Source organism: Muntiacus reevesi, chromosome 6 (assembly GCF_963930625.1).
Source record: "Muntiacus reevesi chromosome 6, mMunRee1.1, whole genome shotgun sequence".
NCBI classification, from domain to species: Eukaryota; Metazoa; Chordata; class Mammalia; order Artiodactyla; family Cervidae; genus Muntiacus; species Muntiacus reevesi.
In genome coordinates this window covers 98855189-98867334 of record NC_089254.1, presented here as the reverse complement: position 1 = coordinate 98867334, position 12146 = coordinate 98855189, and the positions used below count along the sequence as shown (strand labels likewise).

General features: G+C 47.6%; 1 protein-coding gene across 1 annotated transcript in view; it reads right to left on the bottom strand.

Annotated features, from left to right (window-relative positions):
* TMEM178B (transmembrane protein 178B) overlaps nucleotides 1-1708 on the bottom strand; it is a 393258-nt gene extending 391550 nt beyond the window's left edge. Inside the window, exon 1 of the mRNA XM_065939814.1 lies at nucleotides 657-1708. Coding sequence (XP_065795886.1) covers nucleotides 657-1038 — 382 coding nt within the window. The 5' untranslated portion in view covers nucleotides 1039-1708. The remainder of the gene's footprint in view (nucleotides 1-656) is intronic.
* Between the last annotated feature and the right edge of the window lie 10438 nt (nucleotides 1709-12146).

The following is a 12146-nucleotide window of genomic DNA, read 5'->3' as shown; positions in this document are numbered from 1 at the left end:
TGCTTATTAGATGCTGCTAATATTCAATGTGCAGGAGACATTTTTGTCAACCACTCAAAAAGACAAATCAAGAACTGTGGTGTGCTGCTACAGGTCAACAGGCTTTGGGCTGAAACAGGGCCAGGGCTCTGATTTATTAATGTTTTCATGACTAGTGCCTGCATTATGCCAGGCAGGGTATATAGCACTTCAACATTTCTGGCATGAATAAGGCCTTCCCTGTGAGATGTTTCCCCAGTTGCCTTTGATGAATCAGTTCAACACGCAAAACAAAGATTAAAACTAGGAGTCTGTCTACCCCGACATAACACTCTTGAAGGGTTTCATTCCTCTGTTAACCGCACAAGATTACAGATTCCCTTCCTCTTCAGAGATTACTGAAGCATCTTCCTGAGTAAAACCCCTGGACCATGAGATTCTATCGGAATCCCGTCAGACAAACGCAAGACCAGAGGCTGAGCAGGGAGAGGTAAGCGTCATTACGAGCTGTTGGGAGGCAAGATGTGGCCACTTCAAGGCTCAGCCGAGCCTGGATAACCCGACCTCCTGGTACCAAGAGATCTGAGAGGCTGCGGCCAGGCGAAGGCAGGCGAGGGCAGCCGGGCCTAGAGGCGCGCGGCTCTCCGCAGCGCCACGCCTCGCCTCCAAGCGCTTACCTTTCCGGATCAGGGCCGCGATCTCGGGGTCGAAGCCTTGTCGGTGGCACTTCCTCCAGAGGCCCATGTTGGTGGAGTTGTACTGCCGGCTGCACTCGTCGGCGGGGCTCATGGCGAACAGCTGCCGGCGATTCCGGGCCCGGAGGAGCTTGCCCTCCCAGCGGTCCAGGCGCGAGCGGCTGGCCCGGAGTGGCAAGTTGTTGTTGTTGTTGTAAATGAAGCCGGGGTCGATCCGGCGAGTGTTGAAGGCCTTGCATCTGTCCCTGTGCTTCCTGGCGTCCGTCTCGTACCAGTGGTCTGAGCAGATGGCCACGGCCAGCATGCCGAGGGCGCAGAGCGCTAGCGAGAGGCCGGTGTAGAGCAGTAACCTTCCGGCAGCCATGCCTCCGCTTCGCGGCTACACCTTGGGCATGATCCGCCGCAGCCTCGCCTTCCCTCCGCGCGCCCGGAACAAAGCTGCGGGCGGCCGAGCCGAGGAGGGGACGGCAAGGGGACTCCGCAGCGGCGCCCCTCGGCCCCTGCCTGCTGGTGCGCAGCCCAGGGACTGCAGGGGATGGGGGCGGGAAGCGTAAAAAGTTCTGATCGGGAGAGGCTCCGGCGATCCCCTGGGCGTCCTCCCGAGCAGGCACAGCCTCGGGCGGCGGCGCGCCCGGCCAGGCCGCCTCCCGCCCCCTCCCTGCCCCGCAAGAAGCGGCTGCTTGGACCCTGCCGCGTCCGCAGCACTCAGCCGGGTTTCGGGCGACGCTGTCCTCGGGCCGGAAACTAAATACCAAGTGCTCTCCGCTGCGGTGGGACTCCTGAGCTTTCTTTGTGCAGGGTGGCGGGACCCACTCGCTTGGCTTTCTTGGGGGAGGGGGTCTATCAGGAGGAGATGCTAGGCGACGGGATAAATTGGATCACCCCGGATGCGGCCGGCCAGCGCAGGAAACCTCCAGATGCCAGGGTAGGCTGCCCTGAGTCCCGCCTGGGTCGCCCTCTCAGCGACTCTACCCTTCCTGGCCTGCAAGAGAAGAAATATTCTTCTTCTCTGGATCGGGTCTTTTACCAAACAAAAATTTTTTTTAATTATCTGTCCTCTGGTCACCAGCAGGTCCTTTGCTCCTTCTTGCCAGCGCGCAGCGCTCAGAGGCGGGCTCCCAGTCGGTGCACGGTCTCGGCTGACCTTTCCCCGCGAGCTCCCGGGTCGTCTGCCTCTTGCTTCGCCATTCAGGCGGCCCCTCGGGCCGACGGTGCGGTCACCCAGACGGCGTTACCGGACGAGCCTCGGTCGGGGCTTTGCGGAGACTGGGCTGCAGTCCGCGGGCGCGAGAGGCTGGCTGCGCCGAGGAGGGTGCACCCGGCGGGGCGCACAGCGCGGGGTGCGCGGAGCTCGACACACGGTGCCTTCAACACCATGGACAGGTCGCGCGATCGCGGCGCCCGGCCCGCCCAGCAGCCGGCCTCCAGGGCGTCATGCCGCCCCCACCACTGCCGTCTTCTTCCCGAAGTGTCCACCCGGCCACCTTCAAACCCGCCTCTCCCGCGACGCCTCCGCCTCACTTCATCGGGCTCCCGTGTAGCCCCGGGAACGTGCTGCCCGGGTGCTGCAGGTACCCAGAAAAACCACGGCTCCGGCCCTTCGACGCAATCCGCCCCCTTCTCCCGCCACCTGAGCCCCGGCACTCCAGCACTCCGTCTGCTCGGTCCAGCTGGGGTCAGCCGCTCTCAGACTGCACCATTTTCTTCGCAGCCCACCCAGGGGGTGAGATGCCGGCTCACTCGGCAGCGCGCAGAGAGTCGCGTCCGGCCTCGGCGTTCCACGATCCGGCTCCAGGCGCGGTGGTCGCCGAGGTGAATGGGGCGAGGGTGGGGGAGGGAGGCTGGGACTCTCAGCTCCCCGTCCCTGCCTCCTCCTCTAGCCGCGGCGGCTCCGGGACCTCGCGGTCTCGTCCGGTGCCAGGGAGCGAGAGCCCAGGCTGCGCCGGGGAGGCTCGGGAAATCGCATCGCCCGGCTGCGGGGCGCTGGAGGAAGCCGCGGCTTTGCTCGCTTGCTCGGGCGCCGGGCGCTGCAGCCTTGGCTGAAACCCACAGACGAGAACACGGAGCGCGCAGCCAAAAGCTAGTGATGTCATCCGTGCAACGTGAGCCTCATCTCTTATTTTTCTAGCATCCTTAAAGATAAAGTGCACCGTTTCCCAGGCACAGGATGTCTAAGCCTTATTCTGTGACCAGGCAAGTCAATGGTGTCTGGCTAGGTGTGTGCACAACCACGTCCATATTGATGCACATATACATATATGTGATATGTAGCGTGTTTACGGGCGTTAGTATAAATGTAAGGATGTTGCCTCCATCTCCGTTTATCTCTTTTCAGTAGTACAAAATTCCCTTAAATAGACCAGAGTTCTTGAAAGAAAAGACTGCTTATTGCGGAGTGGGCCTTCAGAGGGACTGAGGGAGTTCCCCTGCGTCCCCGGATTCGGTCGCCTATGTCCTGGATTGTATTTGATCTTTGTTTTCCCCCAGAAAGCCACAGGCGCTGCCCTAACCCGCCACAGGCGTTTCCACCCGGGGCCGAGTGCGTCCGCGGGGTTGTCGGCACCAACCCCGGTCCAGCCCCAAGCCAGCGCTAGACACTCCGACACACACCCACCTCCACCTCCCTCCTCAGCGGGAAGAGAAAATTGGCTAATGCTTTCTAGGCAAGAGGGAAAGAATTTTCTGGGGGCGGGGGCCGAAGGGTGCTTAATAGATTTTGGAAAGGCCTGGGGGGTTCACGCTTTGAGGTGGGGAAGTGGGGTTAAATGACACCTCGGTTTGGGGTTTGTCTTTATCCGGGTGGCGACTGGATTTAGGCTCTCCGAGGACTCTGGGAGGTGGCGCGGAGAGACCCCAGACCTTAAGCGAGCGGGCCCCAAACGAGCCAGCTTCATCCTCCCAACACACACCGCCCGGCTCACGTGAGACGCCGCCGCAGGGCTGGGTGCCTCCCTCCCAGGTCGAAACCTTAGGTTCTCCGCTCTAAGGCTCCCTCCTCGTTTTCACTCTCTTTCCAAAGCCGAAGGCCCGCAGTGCCGAGTGAAGGGCTGCCCTGGGGAAACAGAGGGTCTGGCACCCTGCTTTGCACAACTGGGCCGGCGAGCCAAAATGAGCGCACCTCCACCATATTCTTTTTGTCTTTTTTTTCTAGGCTCCTGCATTCTGAGTATCTCGAACGAGGCGTTTCAGTGCCATCTAGTGGGGGAGGGGCGCGCCTCGCTTTTGGTCCCTGATGCAGCAATGGGACCTGCTGAAGCGCCCGCAGAGCCCGAGGATGTCCGCTCAGCTCCTTGGGTGTCCGGCTGCCTGCGGGCTGCAGCATGCCCCCGCCCCAGCCCGCTCCGGCCACATCCCGGCCCCGGGCTTCCTGGGACGGTGCGGGGGAGCTACCGACTTCGGCCACAATGTTTTCTCACCTTTCTCTCCACCCTCCACTTACCTGCTCTCCGTCTCTCAACCGTGAAAAAACAGAAACAAGTGTAGACACTTCCTACCCAGGCAGACAATGTCTTAAATTTCTGGACCTCTTTTCTCTGGTAAAGCTCAGAGTACTTTTAGGTTAGCAGTATGCCTGCCCTTGACAACAAGGAGGAGGCAGCAAGATGAAATGACATCCACAAGGTCACTCAGGAACTTGGGGCACGCCAGCAGCACAGCCTCAGTCTCTATTGAGTCTGGTACCCACCTCACCTGCCCCCTGAGAACCAGCTCCAAGAGGAGCCCCTGAGACCTCTGCAAGCCCAGGCAGCTGCTTTTTGTAGTAAATGTACCTGTCCACTGTGTCCTATCCTTCCTCCCGCTGCCATTTTCCCACTCCTCTCTTACTCTTGCTTTTTAACTTTTTCTCCTGGCCAGTGCCTTAGGCCTGCTAGTGATATGCCATGCCCCTCCCAGTGGTCCTCAATGGGACTGTGATGATGAACTGTGTCATCATCTTTTCTGACCACCATTAAAATTGTATTTTGAAACGTCTGTCCTTCATCACATCCCAGAAACCCTATAAAAGATACTGATTTGAGGCCTCTTTTAAAGTGGCCTTGGATACTTGCTCGTGCACAACTCTAAACAATTTGAGGATGATCCTGGTCCTTACGGTTAAAATAGACAGTGGATTCTTCCTCTAGACTATATGACTGTATGATTTTCTTTTCTTAAGTAAGTGATCTACATGTCTTCCCACTGTGTTCTTCCAGTTCCTTCCACCCCATTAGGTACAGCTTCAAGGTCTCTGTATTTCCAACCTAATCCTTCCCATTTGCACCTACGCCGGTCTAGAATCAGAGAAGCTCAAAATTGGAAGGGACTTTGGGCTTTGGGGCTTCCCTGATAGCTCAGTTGATAAAGAATCTGCCTACAATGCAGAAGACCCTGGTTCAATTCCTGGGTCAGGAAGATCCACTGGAGAAGGGATAGGCTACCCACTCCAGTGTTCTTGGGCTTCCCTTGGGGCTCAGCTGGTAAAGAATCTGCCTGCAATGCGGGAGACCTGAGTTTGATCCCAGAATTGGGAAGATCCCCTGGAGAAGGGAAAGGCTCCCCACTCCAGTATTCTGGCCTGGAGACTTCCATGGACTGCAGAGTCCATGGGGTCGCAAAGAGTCAGACACGACTGAGCGACTTTCACTTCCTTTGGGCTTCCCTAGTGGTTGAGACAGTAAAGAATCTGCCTGCAACGCAAGAGACCCGGGTTCAGCCCCTGGGTCAGGAAGATCTCCTGAAGAAGGGAATAAATGGCTACCCACTCCAATATTCTTACCTGGAAAATCCCGTGCACAGAGGAGCCTGGTAGGCTACAGTCCATGGGGTTGTAGAGTCAGACCCAACTAAGCTTAGAGTTATCCACACAATAACACATGAATCTCTTCTAGAACATTTCCCAAAAAGTGACTGACCAGCTTCTGCTAGCACACTTGCAGTGATGGGGAAACCACTGGCTTGGAAGGCACTCTGTTCCACGGCTGGATGGTATGCATGGCTGAACAGGTCTTCCTTATACTGAGTCTCATCCTAGGTCCCTGGAATCCTACCCACTGGCCTTAGAGAAATCCACAGATACCTGACCCCTCTTCCATATAATGATTCTTCTCATATTTAACGTCAGCCATCATGTTCTCGCTATATTTTCTTCCTCCCAGGCTAAACATTCTATATTCATTTCCTCCTTGTGCTTGCTCCTACTGGGTTTCTGGTACCTCCTCATTGTTTGTGCTTCTTGCAACCAACAGTGATCCTTGATCTAACAGTCATGGCAACTGATGAAGAAGAAAACATGATCAGCCAGTTTTTTACACGACCCATGTAGAGTTCTAATGATCCTCGCCTCCTCTTCTACGAGTTCACATGCCATCCCTTTGGAATGCTGTCCTAGGATCTTGCCCTGAAATGACATTAAGATTACTGTGGATTTGCAGTTTGTGAAATCTATGTTTTTGAAATTTGGAATTCCATTTGCAGACATGCACACAAGCACATACACATCTACTTTTCAGTTCAGTTCAGTTCATTTGCTTAGTCGTGTCCAACTCTTTGTGACTCCATGGACTGCAGCACGCCAGGCCTCCCTGTCTATCACCAACTCCCGAAGTTTACTCAAACTCATGTCTGCTGAGTCAGTGATGCCATCCAACCATCTCATCCTCTGTCATCCCCTTTTTCTCTCACCTTCAATCTTCCCCAGCGTCAGGGTCTTTTCAAATGAGTCAACTCTTCACATCAGGTGGACAAAGTATTGGAGTTTCAGCTTCAGCATCAGTCCTTCCAATGAATATTCAGGACTGATCTCCTTTAGGATGGACTAGTTGGATCTCCTTGCAGTCCAAGGGACTCTCAAGAGTCTTCTCCAACACCACATTTCTAAAGCATCAATTCTTCGGCACTTAGCTTTCCTTATAGTCCAACTCTCACATCCATACATGACTACTGGAAAAACCATAACCTTCTAAGTTCACATTTTTCAGGCTTTCTCAAAGCTCAACATCAGAGATTCAGAGATATCATTAAAGTTAAAACATAAAGATACCATTAAAAGTTCTCTCAGTTTCCTGGGGTACACTTTACACAGAGCAGATAGATGCTCTTCTACAATTTCTCACCCTCTGAACTATTTTCAGTTATCATATTTGTTCTACCCTACACTCTGCCTTCAGTCTGAAAATCACTCTCTTTGACATTGTCAATTGGAAATAAAAGTTGATGAGGTGTGCTTTCTCTTAGCCTTCCATCAGTATTACATCACTGCCCAGAGAAAAGGCCCTCTACATATTCTGATTTCTATTTTCCTAAATAACTTTGTGCAACTTGGACATCATCTGAAACCCAAAAGTTATCTTCTACTTTAGCCTTCCTGACAAAGTCCCCCAAGTCTGTGACATGCTAGTTCTTATGCTTGAATAGGTACACTTCTTTCCCTATAAAGACCTTCTCCCTAAATCTCTCTCATCAGAGTTACATTGGTGTACTTACCTACCTTCGGTCTTGTCTTCCTTTTTAGGCTATTTTCATCTTACCACTGAGTATCTAAGTCTTCTCTTTGCTTTGATTTTCTTCTTCCTCCACCGCAGCGTCATATTAGTCTTCTTAAATCCTTCAGTCCTTTACTCCAAACACTGCAGTGATTTCATCTCACCTCTGCAGTAAAGCTCAAACTCTGTACTCCACCCCACAAAGGCTTCAACTTGTTTTCTAGAGTTGATCATCATATTCCCTTAGACACACTCTCTGTTCTAACTAGGTAGCTTTCTAAACATGTTTTGAAAAGCCCCACATTGGCATCATTCCTCTTGCCCATAAAATATTTAACTGGTCTGCTTTTTAAGGTTCTTACAGTTACAGGTGCCTCATATCAATAGGTCAAATAAATATCATTTGTTCATCTCACTAGAAGCTGAAAAGACAACCAATTAAACCAAAAAAACATTCTCAATATTTGAAAGCTCTTCCTATACTAGAAATGGTTTTAAATGAATAAGATCATCTCCTGTGTAAAGAAATATTCATGATTGGTAGGAATAAGACAACACAACAGGAAATCAGGCAGAGCTTATAAAGACAATTTACAGAATAAGAAATTCAAACGAAAAATTAACATATCGGAAAAAAAAACTCAATCTCACTAGTAATCAGAGAAAACAAATTTTTTTTTTAAATACTGCTTTTTACCCATCAGATGGGGAAAAAATTACATGGCTGTTAATGTCAAGTGTTGGCCAGGGCAAAGGAAACGTGCTCTCAGGCACAGCTGGCAGCAGCATAAACTGACACCACCACGGTGGAGGGCAATCTGGAGTACCTGTTAAGATGAAAAATACAGGTTTGTTATGACCCCGAGGATGTGCTTCTAGGTACTTAACCTGCAGAGCACTTGTACAACAGGCAAAGAGTATCTCTAATGTACTACCCATATTAGTTTCCTAGTGTTTCCATGAGAAGTATCACAAACTAGGTGTCTGAAAACATCGGCGATTCATTGTCACAGAGTCCTAGAGGCTAGAAGTTCAAAATCAAGGTGTTAATGGGACCAGGATCTCTCTGAAACCTGTAGCAGAGAATCCTTCCTGGTTTCTTCTAACCTCCAGTGTCTGCTGGCAATTCTTGACATGTCTCAGCTCATAGAAGCTTCACTCCAATCTCTGCCTGTGTCAGCACATGACCATCTTCTCTCACATCATCCTTACCTCTGTTTCCAAGTTTCTCTCTTTTTATAAGGACACTAGTCATATTGAATTAAGAGGTTACCCTGCTCCAGCATAACCTCATCTTAACTAATTACATCTGCAATGACACTATTTCTAAATAAGGCCATATTTTGAGGGCATGAGGATAAGGATTCAACATTCATTCCGGGAGGACACTCTTCAACCCATAACTTTACCTTTCATGTAAAAAAGAAAGGGACATTTAAGAAAATATTCATGTGGTTGCTTATCTGTGCAAAATGAAAGGATAATGGAAGAACCAAGAAGCCAAGCAGGCAACAGAAAGTTGATAGCGGAGTGTCACTACCAGCCCTCAACAAAGAGGCTCAGCCCTAACAAAGAGTCCAGGGCAAGCATACAAATGGAGGCCCACATACCATATGTCTAAATGTTAGGGTTTCCCAGGTGGCCTTGTGGTAAAGAACCCACCTGCCAATGCTGGAGACACAAGAAACATGGGTTTAATTCCTGGGCTGGGAAGATCTCCTGAAATGGGAAATGGCAACCCACTCCAGTATTCTTGCCTGGAAAATTCCATGGACGGTGGAGCCTGGCAGGTTACAATGACTGTTAACTAAAAATATTCTTTCTACCTGACAAATATCTCTATGACAATAAAATTTTCAAATAGGCATAAAATCATGATTTTTATATGAAAAAAAGTTTTTTGTATGGCAAAATATCAAATACAACCAAATTAATTACTATTGTACATGCATTGATGGACCAACAATGTGTAGATAAATAATAAAATAAAGATATTAAGAACTGATTTGTAACATGTGTATCATAAGGCTTATTCTTCTTGATTTTTGTTTCAGAAAAATCACTATTGTTATAATCAGGACTTTCACATAACATTATATAGCATTGATGGTAATGCCAAATGTTTTCGATAACTGTTTTTGATTCACTGTAGTTCCTAGTTTTTTAAATAATTTTAATTTGGAGAAACTTTACTGAAGCACTAGCACTTCTATTGAAAGTGTCAATAAAATTCTTAAATCAATGCTTACATTTGGAATTTTATATGGTATGGTCAAGAATTGTAACAATCACATATGACAAATTATTGTTAATGCAAAAAATGCTGTATTATATCTACCATATAAATCATTATCACATACAGCATGATATTTACTAGCTCTTAAGATAACTCCTAGATTCACACAATATTTATTAAGTTCTTCTTTCAAATGCCAGAATGAAGAAAACCAAAAATCACAGCACATTGCTTAATTGATTCAAATCTCTCTGCAAGACCATAACTTGATCAGTAATGATTGGAAATAGTTACTACAAACATTACTTTGGGATTAATCATATGTAAATTTTCTTTAAAGTCATAAAAACATTTGCATTTCCTTGTTTTAATTTCCTTTTATTTTGTTAGAATATCACTTTTGGTTATAAATAGTTTAATTCCATTTTCTTTACAATTTTATAATATTTTTAATCCCTCTGAGAAATTGCCAAACTTAGATATGCTTTTGGTTATATTATAAATAACAAACAACAGTTCATATCAAAAAACTGTGGATAGCACAAATCCAAAATTTATTTAATTATTCACCAAAGACCATACTTTGTTCTGTATTTAAGGATCTTCTATTATTTCATTTAGCTCTCCTAGTATATCTTATATCCTTTCTAAATTAAATTTAATGGCTTTAACAACATTTAATCGACATCTCCATTACGTGTCTTAAGTGGCTATAAAGTCAAATTTAAATGTATTTCATCTACAGATAGATCCAAGACATATCATAAATAATCTCTGAGTTTCCCTAAAGAACTTCATGACTATTGGCTCAGTTGAGGCCACATCACTAGAAACAAATTCAAATCATGTTCCACACAAGTTATCAAGAATGTTTCTGGATTTTAGGCCAAAATGCAGGTTGGATCTAGAGAAATATACTTGTAGTTTAAGAGCAATATGACCAGCAGGTTAAGAACCTGTCTGCCAATGCAGCAGACATAGGTTCAATCCCTAGTCCCGGAAGATCCCACATGCCCCAGAACAACTAAGCCCATAAACAACTACTGAGCCCTCATGCTGCAACTACTGAAGCCCGCACACTCCCTAGGACCCATGATCTGCAACAAGAGAATCCACCACAATGAGAAGCCTGTGCACTGCAACTAGAGAGTAGCCCCTTCTTGCTACGTCTAGAGAAAGGCTGTGCACAGCAAGGAAGAGCCAGCGCATTCAAGATAAACAAAAATAAATAAACTTTAAAAACAGCAATATGAACTGCAAGAGCATAAAATTACAAAACATTCTTTAGCTACTGTGTGCTACTGTTCAAAACACTGCCCTAATTCATGTGTAACTCTGAACCGCGAATTGGAACACAAAGGGAAGCAAGAAAATGGATGCGCATCACTGCTGGGAAAAGATACTTCCTTATTCAAAAATCTACCTGGTAGGAAGGATTTGACAAGTTAATCATTTCATCTTTTCTTTTATCAGAGTGCCTCCACCCTCGGATCCTCTCAACAACTCAAAGCAGTATCTATCACCAACAGTATCTATCACCAGCAACTCAACCCACGCAACTGAAAGGATCTCAGGTGCAGGTCTTTTGCTTTGAGGACACAGAGCAAAAGATATATGAAAGCATCTCCTTGGAGCTTGTTCTGTGTTAACCAGAAAAACAGATGTTTAAGGTTGCAAGCCATCCTGTGTCAGTACTGATACTGGATCCCAACACATAGAAGCAACCATGAGGTCTTCAACCATTATTTTGAGTGTTTGTGATATGTGGGCCCTCTAAAACAAGGGGTCTAGGGACTTCCCTGGTAGTCCAGTGGTGAAGAATCGGCCTTCTAATGCAACAGGTGCAGGTTCAATACCTGGTCAGGGAACTAAGATCCCATATGCCAGGGGGTAACTAAGCCCATATACCACAACTGGAGAAGCCCAAGTGACACAAAAAAGTAAAAATAAAACAAGGGATCTATAGGGCAGGGGCCCTCTTGCTGGGAACAGAGGGCAGCCTAGCTGGAGGAACAAAAAAGGAAAGATATTTCCTGAACTTAAGGACCAGATTCACCTAACAGAAGCGGGACCATGGAGACAGCTGTCCAGTAGAGCCAGAACCATGAAATTGAGGCAGCAGCAACTGCAGTTATTACCTGTGGAAGAAAACAGGGGATAGACGCTCTGCCTTTCTCCCTACCTTCTGTTCATTAATCCTTCCCAGGGCCTCCTGTTTGCTGAACCCTGATAGACACCAGTTGACTTGAGAGCATTGGGACCTGCAACCCACAAATGTCAGCCCCCTGCAGCAGAACTGAGCAAGGAAAGTCAAGGAACAAATATGAAGGAAAACGGACTATGATGGACTGGCACAAGATGGATATTTCCATAAAATCAAGACCAAGAAAAATATGCATGCTCTACCATCACTATTTAATGGGGGCAGGGGGCGGTGTGGAACATCAAGAACAGGGCAGGCAACAGAAATAAGACTTACAACGATTAGAAAGAAGAGTGTAAAACTATTATATGTGGCGAGTATGACTAAAAGCTCAAAAGAAAAAACTTTACAATGGTTAATACTAATAGGAGAATTCAATAAGGTGGCCTAATATAAGAAAAATACATAGGAATCAATACATTATAATAGCAATTGTTAGAACAAATACTGGACAACTATCCCATGCATAGTAACAACAACAAACAAATAAACAAAAAACACTCTAGAAATTCCCTGGAAGTCCTGTAATTAGGATTTTGAACTTCCATTGCAGAGGGCCTGGGTTCAATCCC